At 51.4% G+C, this 17,243-nt stretch overlaps 2 protein-coding genes across 3 annotated transcripts; one reads left to right on the top strand and one right to left on the bottom strand.

Annotated features, from left to right (window-relative positions):
* The first annotated feature begins 321 nt into the window (after window positions 1–321).
* Window positions 322–2,649, top strand: GPS2 (G protein pathway suppressor 2). Its single transcript, XM_065897576.1, has 10 exons — window positions 322–415; window positions 791–900; window positions 976–1,088; window positions 1,240–1,319; window positions 1,409–1,491; window positions 1,689–1,842; window positions 1,946–2,035; window positions 2,128–2,207; window positions 2,293–2,388; window positions 2,566–2,649. The coding sequence occupies exons 1-10, from the start codon at window positions 322–324 to the stop codon at window positions 2,647–2,649; spliced, it is 984 nt and encodes a 327-aa protein (XP_065753648.1).
* A 958-nt stretch (window positions 2,650–3,607) lies between these two features.
* On the bottom strand, window positions 3,608–8,304 carry EIF5A (eukaryotic translation initiation factor 5A). Of its 2 annotated transcripts, XM_065897126.1 has the most exons (6): window positions 7,634–7,741; window positions 5,582–5,767; window positions 4,302–4,406; window positions 3,962–4,093; window positions 3,795–3,868; window positions 3,608–3,634 (listed from the first exon to the last, which is right to left on the bottom strand). In XM_065897126.1, the coding sequence occupies exons 2-5, from the start codon at window positions 5,744–5,746 to the stop codon at window positions 3,806–3,808; spliced, it is 465 nt and encodes a 154-aa protein (XP_065753198.1). In that variant the 5' UTR covers window positions 5,747–5,767; window positions 7,634–7,741; the 3' UTR covers window positions 3,608–3,634; window positions 3,795–3,805. The 2 variants fall into 2 exon arrangements, with proteins under 2 accessions (XP_065753198.1, XP_065753199.1); XM_065897127.1 differs by lacking the exons at window positions 3,608–3,634; window positions 7,634–7,741 and adding an exon at window positions 8,269–8,304 and having other exon boundaries at window positions 3,806–3,868.
* Between the last annotated feature and the right edge of the window lie 8,939 nt (window positions 8,305–17,243).

Genomic DNA, 17,243 nt, shown 5'->3' with positions numbered 1-17,243 from the left:
TCAGCCGAGCGGCCGGATGTGACGCCACGGCCCAGGCGCTCGGGAGGCCGCGGAGAAAGCGACGAGAAGGCGGGTAGGGAGGGGCGGGCGCCCGGGTGGCGGGCAGGGGGCGGGAGCGCCAAGACCCCCGCCCGCTCACGCGGAGGAGCCGCGCTGAGGGCCGGGCCGGGCGGTGGGCACGTGACCGGGGCGGCGGGCGGGCGGCTTCCGCCCGGCCCGGCGCGCTTCCCCTGAGCGCCCGCCTCCCCGTAGGCCCGGCCCGAGGTCTGGCAGCCAGCGACAGAGCCGGGCGCCCACGGCCCGAGCGCCCCCGGCAGCACCATGCCTGCGCTCCTGGAGCGCCCCAAGCTTTCCAACGCCATGGCCAGGGCGTTGCACCGGCACATCATGATGGAGCGGGAGCGCAAGCGGCAGGGTGAGACGGGGCCAAAGCGGGAGGATGCACGGCCCGGGGAGCACCGCTCTCCCAGGGCCGACCCCCCACCCACGGGCAGACCAGTGCACGGCGGCCGAAGCTAGAGGGACGGACAGCCCCGTTGTGGTGGGGATTAGAGGCCACACCTAAACTCCAGCGCCCTGGAGCTGGGAAGGACCTTGGAGAGCACCTAATAAACCTCCCCGCCCCAGCCCCCTCGCAGTGATGGGGAAGCCTGTCCCCTCCTAGTGCTCTTGGTACTGGAGCAAGTACCAAGAGCACTGGGATAACCAATTTTTGCCGGTCTTCATTCTCTAACATTCTAATAGTTTAACCATCCTGCCACTTTCTCGTTCTGCCTGACTCTTATTCCAGAGGAGGAAGAGGTGGACAAGATGATGGAACAGAAGATGAAGGAAGAACAGGAGAGAAGGAAGAAAAAGGAGATGGAAGAGAGAATGTCACTAGAGGAAACCAAGGAACAAGTAAGCAGTCTTTTCATCTCTCCTAGCTCTTTCTTCTCTTGGCTCTCCTGCCTTCACCTTCTCTCCCCTCCCCAGATCCTGAAGTTGCAGGAGAAGCTTTTAGCCCTACAGGAAGAGAAACATCAGCTTTTCCTGCAGCTCAAGAAAGTTTTACATGAGGAGGAAAAACGGAGGCGAAAAGAGCAGAGGTGAGATTGGAGAGCTAAAAATAAAATTGGGCCCAAAGTGTAACTGGGATCAGGTAACAATACATCAGTGTTTAATGGCAAACGGGACGGGGAGGGGGGTGGGAACGGCATGGGTCGGACTTGTCTTTGATTTGCCTTCCTGTCCCTCCAGTGACCTGACCACTCTGACATCAGCGGCATACCAGCAAGGCCTGACCGTTCACACTGGAACTCACCTCCTCAGCATGCAGGGTGAGGATTAAAGAAACTGCTTGTCAGAATGCGCCTTCCAGTAGGTTGCTGCCTCATTTCAGCATCATGAAGCCCCTCTCCCTCTCTAGGGAGCCCTGGAGGACACAATCGCCCAGGCACCCTCATGGCAGCAGACAGAGCCAAACAGATGTTTGGACCCCAAGTGCTTACGGTAAGAACAGTAAGTAGACATGGGTGTCTAGGCTGAATTTTTTTCCCTACTACTACCACCCAGACCCCAGCACGCTTACCAGCCAGCACTCAAGTCATGAGTGTGTCCCACCAAACTGTGTAGAGGAAATGGGGCAGTCACTTGAGTTTTTGCTTCATAGAGTTCACAGGCAGTGAGTTCTCATCTTTCCTCCTTAGACCCGGCACTACGTGGGCTCAGCAGCTGCTTTCGCAGGGACCCCAGAGCATGGGCAATTCCAAGGCAGCCCGGGCAGCGCCTATGGGACTGCTCAGCCCCCACCTCACTATGGACCCACACAGCCTGCCTACAGTCCTAGTCAGCAGCTCAGAGGTGAGCAGTGCAAAAAGAGGAAGAGAGCTTTCCTCGAGGCCCAGATGGAGGAGTGGGGAACAGGCTACGATGAGGTTCTCGTGACTGTCTCTTGCCTCCTCAGCACCTTCCGCATTTCCTGCAGTACAGTACCTGTCTCAGCCACAGCCTCAGCCCTACGCCGTGCACAGCCACTTTCAGCCCACCCAGACAGGTGACGGACACCCCACGCAGGGGCCCAGTTTCACGGGTCCTCCCTTCCTTTCCCCATTCTCTACTCACTTCACACCCTTCCTCCCCACCTAGGGTTCCTCCAGCCTGGTGGTGCCCTGTCCTTGCAAAAACAAATGGAACACGCTAACCAACAGACGGGCTTCTCTGACTCAGTGAGTAGAGCCTTGCGAGGTCAGCGAAGGGCTACCTATGCTAAGGGGAGCCGCTGGTTGCCTCAGCTAACTTTGTTCTCTGCAGTCCTCCCTGCGCCCCATGCATCCCCAAGCTCTGCATCCAGCCCCTGGACTCCTGGCCTCACCCCAGCTCCCTGTGCAGATGCAACCAGCAGGAAAGGTAAGGGTGGTAATCCAGCCTGTGAGAATCCCTACACGACAGGGAAACAGGACTGGGTAGGACAGGTGGTCCCCACCCCCATATTCCCTTCCTCCCTTGGGATGGCTCTCAGTTGGGCGTGGAGTAGAAGGGAGGGCACGCACGCTGACAAAGCCCTCCTTTCATCACCGCTGCCAGTCGGGCTTTGCAACCACCAGCCAGCCTGGCCCTCGGCTCCCCTTCATCCAGCACAGCCAGAACCCGCGATTCTACCACAAGTGACCATCAGATTTGATCTTCAACCTTGCCCCCAGCCCCTGCCGTGGGGGAGGATCCCTGGTGTGTCCTAGTCCCAGGCCAATAAAATCTACCTGCCACTGACCCTGGCTGCGACTATCTGTGTTGCCTCCCACTGGGCTGCTAGGAGGGTGAGGGGTGGCTGGCAGGTCCATAGGAACCACAGGGGGACGGCAGGTTGGTTGTAATGAGCTCAGTGGCAGAGTTCAACCTATACTCTTATTTCTGATTTCCAAATTGACGTCCTAGTCAGCAAATACCGATTTATTTCGAAGCAGCAGCTGAGTTGGGGGCTTCATATTAAACTTGTAGTTTTATTCAGGTTTGATTTTTAACAAATGTGTCGGGGAGAGAGCCCGCAGGAAAGGGTGAAGCCCATGGGGGCAGGGCCCTCCCAGATGCCTGAGGAGGGGGCAGGTCCCCTCCCCTCTCCTCCTCTTCCCTTCCCATCTAAAGGGATTTGGGGAGAGACATAGGCAGGGGAGGGGGCTGGTCCCCAGTCTGTGGGGGTGGTGCTTGGGAAAAAGGGCTATTGGGGAATAAGGGACCAGACCAGGGATGAGTAGGGGAAGGGCACAAGGAACATTTGCCAGAATCCACAGCTTTCTGATTCCAGATTGAATTAAAAAAAAAAAAAAAAAAAAAAAAAATACCAAAAAAAAAAAAAAAAAAAAATACCAAACCAACCTAAACCACAAGCAGCACCCACCCGGTCTCCCCCACCAGGGCTGTAGTGCGAGGGGAGAAGAGGAGGGCAGCGTCACCAAGGCCATGGTTCACTCACTCCTGGCCAAGGGAGCAGGGTGAAGGGCACGGGCTCCCCGACAGATTGAGGGTGTAGGGGAAACCAAAATAAAATGTCAAATAAATTGTGTAGGAGGAGTCCAGCCAAGGGCCGGGCCAGAGCTGGGCCAGGCTGGGGGAGGGGGCCTCTGCAGGCTGGAGGATCACTGCTGCCACCACAGCCACCCTGGGTAGAAGAGAGAAACCAGGTGAGACAGGATAAAACCTTCAAAGGGAAAAAGGGTGAGGGGAACAAGCACCACAATCAATTAAGACCAAAGTAGCCCTTCCATGGAGATAACAAAGTGAGTGAAGGGGGCTGGGGGGAGGGGTGTCACCACACTCACCTGGGAGCCAGTTATTTTGCCATGGCCTTGATTGCAACAGCTGCCTCCTCTGTCATGGCAGACAGCACTGTGATCTGGGGGAGCATGGGGGATAGTCAAGTCTGAGCTCAGAGAAAGAAGCACAAAGAACAAGGCTGGGCATAAAAGAAAGAGGGGGGGCACCATACCAGTATCTCTTCTCCACAGTCGTACTTCTGCTCAATCTCCTTGCCAAGATCTCCCTCAGGCAGACGGAGGTCCTCTCGCACCTCCCCGCTGTCTTGGAGCAGTGATAGATACCCATCCTGGATGCCAATCAGCTGGGGGCAGACAGGGAAGGAAGCTGAAGGTAGGCCCAAGTAGCCTGAGGATAAAGGGTCTGATGGGCAAACTAGGGTGGGAAACTGCTAATACCAAATACCCTCTCCTCCTGCCAGTCTCCCTTCTGTCAGGACAAGGTCTTCTCGCCAGTCTCTATCTTCCTCCCACAAACCACTAACCCATCTACAATCCAGACCATCTACATACCTGGAAATCGTTCCTTTTGATGTTGGGGACATCCATATTATGAGTTGACGGGCAGATATCTTCATATTTCTTCCCAGTAAAGATGTCAATACCAACCAGATGGACCTGTATGCATGCATCACATCAAAGAGAAACCCAACCAAACTCTAGGATGGAGGAGATAAAGGCTCAAGTTATCCCTGGCTAGTGAGGGAAGTCAGACTAGGTTGTCAGGACAAAGATTAGAGGAGCTGGAATTGAACCAATCAACTCAAGAGAGAAACACTAAAGCCTCTAAAAAGAGCCTGGGGCCAAAAGACCACCACTGAGACTGGAGTTGACAGCACACAGGAAGGTTGTAGGACAGGCTTGGAGCAGTCACCTAGAGCTATCAAAACATTAACGAGAGACCAGGATCCTAGGGGAGCAGGAGGAGTCTAGGTGAAAGTCTGGAAGAAGCTTTCTGGACATCAGCATAAAAGGCTGAGAACTTGGAAAATAAGGAAGGTAGAAGGAAAAGAGCTGAGAAAACAGGAAGGAATGAGAAAGAAGAGAGCTGAAAAGAAAAAAGGACTTGGGGGGAGAATAGAAAGAACGATGCATTTAGGAAATAAGAAAACCAGAAAGAACAAAGAATGATCTAGACATCTGGGGGTAACTCAGGATGTGCCAAGTCAACAGAAGACAGAAAAACTGATTTGGAAACAAAACCACAAGAAATCCAACAAGGGTGAATCAGGTTGAACTTTTGAGAAAAAAGAAAAAGTAAAGTTACAAGGAGGGATATAAGAAAAATGTTAGGACCTAAGGAAGCAAGGAGGCTCCAGGAGAGGGGGCAGGTAGAGACACTCTGATGCTGCATCAGAGATCCAAGGGGAGAGGTGGCACTGGAGAGTGGGGCAGCAATTTGGAAAATCAGAGGTGTACACTGGAGCCCCTCCGAGGGATGTTAGGATTGGAGAAATCCTGGGCAAAGTGATGGAAACAAAGAGAACCTACAAAGACTCAAATGGACAGACAAATAGAAAAAGTGACGGAGCAGCTGAAGAGCCAGAGCATAAAGGACCACGAAGAGAAATTGGAGACACACGAAGATGGAGAAAGGGGGGATTCCAAGGATGACAGGGCACAGAAGGGTAACCAAGGAGGAAGCTGAAGGCTGGTGTAGTAGTTGAAAAAGGTGTCCAGGGCTGAGTGCTGAACACAAGTAACTGGACGGTAATAAAAGAGCTAAAGAAGATAGGGGGCTAGCATTGATGACAGCTGGTGGGGAAGACAAGATATGGAAATGAAATTCTAACCTTGGCATGGCCGTGCTTGCCAGTCTTGGAGGTTGACATCTCCACAATCTTACATGGCCGGCCTTTGAGCACCACAAAGCCATTCTTACGTAATGCTGAGCACTGCATCGGGAAGGTGGCTGAGGCCCCTGCATCTCCTGTCTCGAAGTCCAAATCATCTGCCATTTTAAGAGGCTTCGATTCCAACTAGAATCAAGAAGAGAACTAGGGTCAGTAAGGATAGAATTAATAGGGTCTCCAATTTATCCCACTCTACTCTAGAAACACTGCTTCATTTTTTCCCCAGCACTTTATTCCATTACCCACGTAAAATAAAGTTCCTAGATTAAATACTGATTGGAATCAAAAATACTATGTGTGTGGCGGTGGGAGATAAGCAGGATTCCCCACCCCAAATGAAAGCTAAAGGGGGGGGCCGGGATAGAAAAAGCTCCAGGAAGTCAGGATGTCAAATCTCTGAGATGGGCAAAGGCCTAATTCCTGGTAGGGGGAGGACTCAGGTGTTGCTTGCCACTGAAAACCAACCACCCCTCTTCCCCACACATAACCAGGGCTATAATTAGGTGAGCAGCTATGAGCCAGCAAAAGGGCGGGGCTAATGTGGGGGGGAGGGGTGGAGACCGGAGGACAGGGAGCCCCACCCGTCTCTGTTACCCCCCCCACCCTATCCACACACGAGCCAGTCACTGGTACAGGAAACCACAAGGCCTCTTTGGGGGATTCCCGCCTCTCCAACATGCATTTGCAGACGCAGTCGAGGGGGAGAAAGTAAAGTTGTTTTCTAACTGATCTCCCTGCCAAACACCTCTGCTTTCCCAAAGGGAACCCAGAAACCCAGCCTCTCCTCAAGGGCCCTCCCACTTTTCCCAGGATGCACCGGTCCTGTCGGCTTTTCAGGCCGGGCCTGTACAGTCAGTAGAAAGTGGGAGAGTGGGGAGTGGTGAATGACGATAAAATGAAAGCAAAAGGCTGGTAGTAGTTAGTAAGTAGTGTAAATTATACTAGGCTAGCAGAGTTAAGGACCCTAAAACCAAGAACTCCCATATCAGACACAACGAGAAAGACAGTGACAAGGTGAAGAGCACCTATCAAAATGGGTAATTCATCTGCCCGGGACTTTAAAGCGCTGTCGGGACGACCGATAAGAGTTGGGCTCCCGTCCAATCGCCCTCGGTTTGCCACTTTCTCTGGCGTCCCAGCACGGACAAATGCCACTTACACCTGGCTGGCCGCCTCACTTCACAGGAGGATTGGGAAGAAAGCTACAGGGGCCCATGAGGTGGGGGAGCAATAACATATGCCCACAGCGGGCTCACGGAGGTGATCAAGATCAGGGCGTCGGGCTTCTCCCACTCCTCAAAATTCCAAACTCCCTCAGGCGCCCGCGAAGACCACCTCTCTCCGCGCTGGGGGTTGCCGGCTCCCGCCCACCATGTGGCCGCCCGGGGCTTCCGGTGGCCGGGACCTGGGGGGAGGGGTCCCCGCGCTGCCATGCGGCCCCCGTCCACGTTCGGCCATGCGGCCTCCGACCCCAAGGGCAGCCTCTCATAGGGGGCACTTCCGGTACTGCGGCCACCCCCTCCTCAAAGGCCGCGCCAGGCCGGAGCCACGCAGCCTCCCCTCCCCCCCGCCGGCCGCCAACCCCCCCTCCACATGCCCTCTCACCGAATAGCCCCCTCCCCCACCTCACGTGGGCGCGCGGCGCCCGGTTCTCAACGTCCCAGGTACCCTTACCCCGGCGGGCCGATCTTGCCCCCGGCCCTCGCCCCAGCTTGGCCGCCCGGCGGCCTTTCCCGCGTGGCGGCCTCGCGGCTCGCCGTCCCCCGCCCTGCGTCGCTCCAACGTCACCGGGCCAGCCCCAACCGTCACCCCGCGCGCCAACCGGGTCGCGCGCCCGAGCCTCTCCGCACCTCGCGCTGCTCGCAGACCGAGTCTCGTGCGGCGGCGGCGGCAGCCGATCCCCTCTGCCCCCTCCCCGACCCTCGCGCAGTTCCATCTCTACTCCCAGGCCCAAGCCAAGGTTCCGCGCACGCGCGCCCTGCCCGCTCTCACCTCGCGCGAATGCACTGACTCGACCCCGTTCACTCGCGGCGAGCCCAACCGCTGCCCCAGAGCCCGCTGCCGCCGCCGCCGCCGCCTCTACCGCCGCCGCCGCTGCTGCACACGGGTCTTAGTACGCAGGCGCCGACTCCCCACTGACCAACCAAGCAGCCCTGTGACAGCCGCGCAAGCGTGCTATCTATCTCCTCCGCCCTCCACCCCCGCACTGCGCAAGCGCACAGATTCTCCCGGCTCTCCACCCTCCCTCCCACCTACCCATCCAATGACGCGCATCCGTGACCCCGCCCCTCACAATTCCTGAGTTCGTCCCACCAGTAGGCAACGCGCAGGCGCATCCGGTTTTTTAATCCCTTCAACCTCCTCTCCCATCCCCGTGTTAGACCACCAGCCCTACCGGACGGTTCTTGCGCCTGCGCAATAAGAAGCCCTGCACTCCACACCCTCTGAAGGAAACGCCTCGGCCTCAAGGCGCATGCGTGTTGGGAGTCCTGACCGCCCCTTCCACTTCAGACGTCGTCTGTACGCCAGGCGTTGAAAAGACCACGCCACTGTACTGCCGGTGTCGTCTAGAACGCATGCGCCTTAGGAAACGCCCCACCTCGACTTTAGCTGGGCTTAAGACTCACACGTTTCAGAAAACTTGTACTGTGGGGTGGGTCCTTGGTCTCAAAACCCATTTCCCCGCTTCCCACTTCCCCTGGTTCCACACATGCGCGAGAGAGCTCTTTACGCTCCACTCTTCCCAGCGCGCTAGTGTGGTCAGGTTACCACCCATCTCAGCTTCACTTCTCTGAACTGTGCGACTCTGCTCTGCCATAGAGTTTCATCCAGAAAGATAGAGCGGTCCTGTCCCAGCCACCATCTTGTTTAAACCCTCGGTCCATGTTGGTCTCTATGGCTTCCATAGAGGCCATTCTACTTCTGAATCCTAAAATAAAGAGATTTACATGGCATTTCTCTTTTTCCCCCAACTGTTCTCTGCGGTCTCCAAAACAGTTGTCTACGAGCACCCTTAGAAAAAATTCTCTATAAAGAAGAGTGCTGTATCAAATTACACTGACATTCTCTAAATCATGGGAAGTGACCAATGAAACCAGAAACAAACTATCTCTCGGAATGAATTTCCCTGGCCCTCGTTCTAGGGAAGAAAGGCGCTGCTTTTCCTGAAAGTTTGTAGTCTTCTTCCTCTAGTTCCTAGGTTTTCAGCACTACCTTCATAGCTACTTTGTTTGCTTCAGTAAGCGGTTGACAACAGTATTATGGAACAAGACAAGCAGCTAAATAGCTGGACTTGGAATCCAAAATCCTAAATCTGGTTCTTGTTTAAGATGTAACATGATGGATGTGAACTGCAAACACTAGCTTGAATTAATACATTTACGTAGCACATTATACTATCACCCCCAGCTCCTCCCACTCAATTTTCTGAAGTTTCTGCCATTTCCTTTGGGGAAAACAAACTTCCTGGGTGCATTGTTTGAAAGTTCAATTCATGCTCTTCTCAAAGATGTATTGTCCAAATGACCCAACAATTCCACTCCTAAGTATATACCCACCCCCCAAAATTAAAAACAGGTACTCAAATCCTTGCACGCAAATGTTTAGAGAGCGCTACTCATACCAGTCAAAAGGTGGAAACAACCCAAATATCCATCAGATGAATGAATAACCAATTGTGGTATACCCATGTAACGGAGTATTAATCACACAAAGGAATGAAGTATAAATGCATACCACAACTAGATGAACTTTGGAAACATTATGATAGGTGAAAGAAGCCAAACAACAATAGGTCACATATTCTATGATTCCATTGATATGAGATATACAGAAGAGGTAAATCCATAGAAAAAAAAGCAGGCTGGGGCTTCCCTGGTGGCGCAGTGGTTGAGAGTCCGCCTGCCGATGCAGGGGACGCGGATTCGTGCTTCGGTCCGGGAAGATCCCACACGCCGCGGAGCGGCTGGGCCCGTGAGCCATGGCCACTGAGCCTGCGCGTCCGGAGCCTGTGCTCCGCAACGGGAGAGGCCACAACAGTGAGAGGCCCGCGTACCGCAAAAAAAAAAAAAAAAAAAGCAGGCTGGCTAAAAGGGAGGGGAATGGGAAGTAACCGCTTAATGGTCATGGGGTTTTATTTTAGGAATTAGAGGTGGTGGTTGCACAACATATGAATGTACTAAATACCACTGAATTGTTTATTTAAAATGTTTAATTTTATGTTATGTGAATTTCACCCTCAATTTAAAAACCCTTGGACTTCCCTGGTGGCGCAGTGGTTAAGAATCTGCCTGCCAACGCAGGGGACACGGGTTCGAGCCCTAGTGGGGGAAGATCCCACATGCCTCAGAGCAACTAAGCCCGTGTGCCACAACTACTGAGCTTGCGTTCTAGAGCTCGTGAGCCACAACTACTGGGCATGAGTGCCACAACTACTGAAGTCTGCACACCTAGAGCCCGTGCTCCGAAACAATAGAAGCCACTGCAATGAGAAGCCCCGCGCACTGCAACAAGTAGCCCCCGCTCGCCGCAACTAGAGAAAGCCCGTGTGCAGCAACAAAGACCCAACGCAGCCAAATAAATAGGTGAATAAATAAATTAATTAATTAAAAACTTTTAACTAAAAAGAAAATGAAAACTCTTGTACACGAATATTCAAAGCAGCATTATTCATAACAGCCGAAAAGTAGAAACTACTCAAATGTCCATCAACTGATGAAAGGATAAATAAAATATAGTATATCCATACAATGAAATATTATTCAACAATAAAAAGGATTGAAGTACTGGGTACATGCTACAACATGGATGAACCATGAAACATATGCTAAATAAAAGTCAGTCACAAAAGACCACATACAGTAGTGTGTAATTCCATTTACATGAAATGTCCAGAATAGGCAAATCCATAGAGACAGAAAGTAGAGAGTAGTTGCCTAGTGCTTAGGGGTTAGGGAGAAATGAAGACATGGGGAGGGACTGCTAACGACTGTGGGGAAAGGGGCAAAGGGTGTCTTTCAGGATGATGAAAATGTTCTAAAATTGATTGGAGTGATGGTTGCCCTCTTCAGATATTAAAAAACATTGAATTGGGGCTTCCCTGGTGGCGCAGTGGTTGAGAATCCGCCTGCCGATGCAGGGGACATGGGTTCGTGCCCCGGTCCGGGAAGATCCCACATGCCGCGGAGCGGCTGGGCCCGTGAGCCATGGCCACTGAGCCTGCGCGTCCAGAGCTTGTGCTCCGCAACGGGAGAGGCCACAACAGGCCCGCATACCGCAAAAAAAAAAAAAAAAAAAAAAACCATCGAATTGTACACTTTAAATAATTAAATTGTTAGTATATGAATTATATCTTGATAAAGCTGTTATTTTAAAAATGTGTTGTTGGGGGGCTTCCTTGATGGCGCAGTGGTTGAGAGTCCGCCTGCCGATGCAGGGGACACGGGTTCGTGCCCCGGTCCGGGAAGATCCCACATGCGGCGGAGCGGCTGGGCCCGTGAGCCGGAGAGGCCACAACAGTGAGAGGCCCGCGTACCGCAAAAAAAAAGAAAAAAAAATGTGTTGTTGGAAAAGCTAAAGCTGGTCCTTTGTTTTAAAAAAATAATAACAATAGACATACCTCTGGCAAGATCGACCTAGAAAAAAAAGACATAAACTATATTAGAAGTGGAAAAGGTCATAAACCAACTATAGCTGAGATTAGAAACTATTATAAGACAAACTATGAAGAAGACTTGCTGAACAAAAGAAAAAAAAATGAGAATTTCCTCAATAAATAAATTACAAAGGGAAAAAGAAAACCAGCAGGGGAAACTACAGATTAAAAAATGTAAGTCAAATGAGTGAGTTTGGACTCAAACAAACTACAAAAGGGTGGGAACATTAAGAGACAATTAGAAGTCTGAACACTGGTATTTTATATTAGGAAATTATTCATTTGTTTGGTGTGCTCATATGATGTTATTTTTTATTTTATTTTATTTTTTATTTTTTTTAATTTTTTCGGCAGGTGAGTTGTTACACACTCCTTAGCGGATTCCGTGATGTTATTTTTTAAAGTCGTCTTTAACAGTACATATGGAACTATTTACATGTGAAATGATATCTCTGGAGTTTGTCTCAAAATAATACATGAGAGGCAGAAGTGGGGAGAGGTATAGATAAAGCTAAAGTTAGGGGATGGGAAATGGGTTTATGATACTCTTTTTTCTCCTTATGCATGTTTGACATTTTCCATAATCAAAGTGCTTCAGACTGTTCTTTGTTAATACATTTGTAAACAGTCTAAGTGGACAATTTCCTGAAATATATAATGTATGTGTATACATATATACAATTTATCAAAATTAAATCAAAGAAATAGAAAACCTAAATAAACTCTTACCAAATTGATGAAAAAAAATATGTGTTTTTGGGAATTCCCTGGCAGTCCAGGAGTTAGGACTCTGTGCTTTCACTGTCGAGGGCGTGGGTTTGATTCCTGGTGGAGGGAGGAACTAAGCTCCCACATGCCGTGTGGCGCGGCCAAAACAAAACAAAGTTAAAAAAGAGTCGAACAGACGAAGTGAAGCTTGAGGATGAGCGAATGGGTAACGCTTAGGTGTGGGTGAGGGGGCGGGACGTTCTTGGACCCGCTCTTACGGCACTCAGCTGCTGGGATCAGCGGAGAAACCTTGAGTGCATTCACTCAGTCATCCATTCATTCAGTTCATATTTACTGAGTCTATTAAGTGCCAGATACTTGGGATACAAGGGTGGTGAGATTAGCACTATGGTCCCTGCCCCACAGTTGGGAGGAGGAGATTATCAGATAATAAACAAATGTATAACATTAGCCCGTGTGCTCAGGCCAGTACCTGTCTACCACCAGTGACTGATGGGTTTATGAACGGCGGTTGGTATGAGAGTAGGAGGAGAAGCCCTGAGAAAATGCCTGAGGGATCTTCTGTGATTTTGACCTTGCTTCTGTGGAAGTTAAGAAAAAGAGGGTGGAGATGGAGAAGAATGAGACTGGAGTGGTTCTGGGCCTGGAGGAAAGGCCCAGGAGTTCTCCCCCCCCCCCCCCCATTCCCAGAGGCCTTGCAGAACCCAGGTGCTAGGGAGAGAAGCCAGAAAGTTTCTTAGAAACTGGACCAAGCAAGTAGGGAATAGGTCTGAGGACGGAACAGGGACCCAGCTCACAGAGGAAGGAAACTCAATGAGCCCATCGCAAATGACTCTAGAGCATTAGATCATTCGTTTGCTCAGTTATTCTCTCTCCAGGTAGAAACTGAGGCTCGCTCTGGGCCAAACCCTGTGGTCAGACTGAAGAGGTAGCCAGGGGACTTCCCTGGTGGCACAGTGGCTAAGACTCCGTGCCCCCAATGCAGGGGGCCCAGGTTCAATCCCTGGTCAGGGAACTAGATCCCACATGCATGCCGCAATTAAGAGTTTGCATGCCACAACTAAGGAGCCTGCCTTCTGCAACTAAGACCTGGTGCAACCAAATAAATAAATATATATATATTTTTAAAAAGGTAGCCGGGCAACTGCAGAGCAGAGCCATGCGGCTGACAGCAGGGCACGTGGGGGCTGAGTGAGCACCGAGAGGGGCCAAACCCAGCCTGGAAGCCTGGCAGTTCTTTTGGCAGGGAGACACCCGAGCTGAGGAACCTGGAGAAAGATCAGCCCTCAACAGGGTGAGGGAAGGTCTGGGAACTTGGTGGGCAAGGGATAAAGCAAAATTAGCTGGGTATCAACCCTTCTTGGCTGGTCTAGACCCATGAAAAGAACACCTCAAAGGGGAATTCCCTGGCGGTGCAGTGGTTAGGAATCTGCGCTCCCACTGCAGGAGCCTTGGGTTCAATCCATGGTCGGGAACACAAGCCACGAGGCCAAAAAAACCAAAAAGAATATCTCAAGGTTTAAGAGAGGAACTGAAGGGCAGATGGCCTCTGTGTTGAGAGAAGGAAGATCCAAGAGGCAGGTTAGGGCCTCAATCCTCAAACAGGGCTACCCTTGCTGCATCCTGGGTCTAGGGCCCGTGCACCGGCCCACAGTCACTTGGTCACTCCAAATCCCATTCCTGCCTCCCCTCTCTCCACCTGGCCATTTCTCATGTGCCTTTCAGCACTGAGGTCTGGCTTCACCTCCAGCCCATGCCATCCTGACACTCCCAGGCTAACTTGAATGACATCTTCTCTGCTCATGGCCCCTGTGCTCACTCCTACCCATCACCTGTCTTACAGACAATAATGTCTGTCTCCCACTCCAGACGCTGAGCTCTGTGTGAGCGGGGTAGTCCCCACACCCACCACAGAGCCCGACACGTGGCTAGCTCTGAATGTTTATAGAATGAATAAATAAACAAGTGAATGAATGAGGAGGGGCAGCAATCTGAGCCCGAGAGAAACTGCCAGATGCTCAGCGGGAATCAATAAGAAAGAGGGTTTTAAGACCAGTGAGGGGGGCTTCCCTGGTGGCGCAGCGGTTAAGAATCTGCCTGCCAATGCAGGGACACGTGTTCGAGCCCTGACCTGGGAAGATCCCGCATGCTGCGAAGTAACTAAGCCCGTGCACCACAACTACTGAGCCTGAGCTCTAGAGCCCACGAGCCATAACTACTATGCCCACGTGCCACAACTACTGAAGCCTGTGCGCCTAGAGCCCGTGCTCCACAACAAGAGAAGCCACAATGAGAAGCCCGCTCACTGCAACAAAGAGTAGCCCCCGCTCACCACAACTAAAGAAAGCCCGTGCACAGCAATGAAGACCCAACACAGCCATAAATAAATAAATAAATAAATTTATTAAAAAACAAAACAAAACACCAGCGAGGGGACTTCCCTGGTGGTTCAGTAGTTAAGACTTCCACTGCAGGGGGTGGCAGATCTGCCGGGAGAAGGTGGGTGAGAAGTTCTGCCAGAAGATCACCAACATTGTAGAGGTGATGAACCGGCACGAGGACACGCCCAAGATGTCCTCACAGTCGGAGGTGGACAACGTGTGTGACACAGGCTTGCGGGACGTGCAGCCCTACCTCTACAAGATCTCCTTCCAAATCACTGACACCCTGGGCTCCTCCGTCACCAACACCATGCACAGGCTCATCAAAGACACCCTGGCCCTCTAGGCCTCACGGGGGCCTTGGGCACTCCTTGATGGCTTGCGGACCTTGGCTTCTGGGAATCGTACTGTTAGGCCCTTGGGGCTCTGAAACCCACTCTGGGTCCTTGATGAGACTTGGAAGGGCCACCCCTGGCTTCCTGTTGTGTGGTTGCCAGTCTCTGGTCATCCTCGTCACCTTCACTGACGGTCAAGTCCGGCCTACACTGTCTCTCCGCACCCCTGGTGGGGGTCCCTTTCCTACACTGTACAGAGGAGCCATCACTAGGATGGGAAATAAAGTTGAGAATGTGGAAAAAAAAAAAAAAAAAGACTTCCACTGCAGGGGGCATGCATTCAATCCCTGGTTGGGGAACTAAGATCCTGCATGCCATGTGGCATGGAAAAAAAAAGACGAGTGAGATGTGGCAGGTGGGTGAAATGGGTGAAGGGGGTCAAAGGTACAAACTTCCAATTATATAGTAAAAAGTCCTGAGGATGTAATGTACAGCATGGTGACTATACCTAATTACACTGTATTGTATACTTGAAAGTTGCTAAGAGTAGAGCTTCAAAGTTCTCATCACAGGAAGAAGAAAAAATTGTAACTATGTGTGGTGATGGATGTTAACTAGATATAGTGTGATAAGGATGTTAACTAGATAGAGTGTGATAATCATTTTGCAATCGATACATATATCAAATCACTATGTTGCACGTCTGAAATAAATATAATATTATATGTCAATTATATCTCAAAACAAAACAAAATCAAAAACAGTGAGATGTGAGTTGAAGTTAGAGATTAAAGAGTCTACTCAGGGCACACATCAGAGCCACCTTGTCCTGACCTGCCAGGAAACAGGTCCAAGACCTGCATGCCATTCTCTCTCCTGTGTTCACCTCTCCTCGTCTTTATGATGCTCGGTTCAGCTTAAAATAACTGACTCTTATTGGCACTGGTGCCCCCAATTTGTTCTTTGAAGGAAAAGGGGATTGGGCAACTCAGAGATGAGTGGGACTCACGAACTCCTAGTTTCACAAAGGGGAAACCAGCTTTAGAGATGGAAGTTGGACAAGAAAGAGGATTCCCCGCCTTGCGATGCAGGGGACATGGGTTGGATCCTTGGTCTGGGAAGTAAGATCTCACATTCCAGAGGTGCAACTAAGCCCTCGCGCCACAACTACTGAGCTCGCACGCCTCAACTGGAGCCCACGTGCCGCAAACTACAGAGCCCACGCGCTCTGGAACCCGCGTGCCACAGCTAGAGAAGAGAAAACCCGCACGCCACAACTAGAGAGAAGCCCGCTTGCCACAATGAAAGATCCGGCATGCCTCAATGAATATCCCGCGTGCCGCAACTAAGACCCGATGCAGCCTTAATTAATTAATTAATTAAATTTAATTTAAAAAAGAAAGAAAGAAAGAAAGAGGATTCCCCCTGCTTGAGGCCCATCACCTGCCTGTTTAGAGAGGAGGGAGTCTCCCCTCCTGCCAACTCTGAAGAGGAAGTTCCTCAAGTCTGCCCTGCAGCTCATCTGTGTAGCCCATCTTAGGGACTGCTTGGGCTCCCCAGACTGAGGTGTAATGTCAGAGTTTGATCTGACCAAACTACCCCCACTGTCTCCTGCAGCCTGCCAGGGAGGAAGGACTAAATCCTCACCAAAGGGGTTAGTCCTCTGGGAAGAGTCAATTCCACCGAGAAGAACCCAGTAAAGCGCTTTAGACATCATTCAGGCGCCTCTGGATTCAGGACAGGATTTTTGCCTGGATTCGAGGCCTGCGGGATTTAGGTTCCAACATCCCCATCCCAGCTGTTCCTCTCCAGAGCCTCTGCAGGCCTCCTGCACCTCCCAACACAGTCATGCCCTTCCCCCTCCTGGGCCACTCACACTGTGTAGCTTTTGAAACCCAGCAGGACCCTGTGGGGCTCCTGGGCACGGAAGCCTTTCTGTCCCGTTTCTTGTTTGTAGGGAACAGACTCCAGCCTCCATGACCTTCCCTGGGTTCCAAAGGGCAGATTCAAACAGTTGCTCCTCGGGAAGGGAGAGGATGCAGACAGAGACAAGGGAGAGGCAGCCAAGAAACCACCTGAGGCAACATTAAAGGAACCAGAGAAGTCGATCAGGATTAGGAAAGCAGGGACTTCCCTGGTCCAGTGCTTAAGACTCCTGCAGAGGGCGCAGGTTCAATCCCTGGTCGGGGAACTAAGATCCCGCATGCCAGGCCAAAAAAAAAAAAAATTAGGAGACCACCTGAGACAAGATGAAAGGAGTGCAGGCCCTGCGCACACTCTAATCTTATCAGCAACCCTACACTTGAACCATTGTTATAAAAGCTCCTCACCAATTCCTCATGGGCTGGGACACACAATTCTGAGAGGCATGAGCCCGCTGTGTCCCCCTTTGCCTGGCAAAGCAATAAGGCTATTCTTTTCTACTTCACCCAAAACTCTGTCTCCGAGATTCAATTTGGTACCCGTGTACAGAGGCCAAGTTCTCAGCATCACTTTGGCCCAGT

The sequence above is a fragment of the Phocoena phocoena genome, chromosome 19, assembly GCF_963924675.1.
Source record: "Phocoena phocoena chromosome 19, mPhoPho1.1, whole genome shotgun sequence".
In the NCBI taxonomy this organism is placed as follows: domain Eukaryota; kingdom Metazoa; phylum Chordata; class Mammalia; order Artiodactyla; family Phocoenidae; genus Phocoena; species Phocoena phocoena.
The sequence above is the reverse complement of the archived record's forward strand: the minus strand, read 5'-3'. Positions and strand labels throughout refer to the sequence as shown.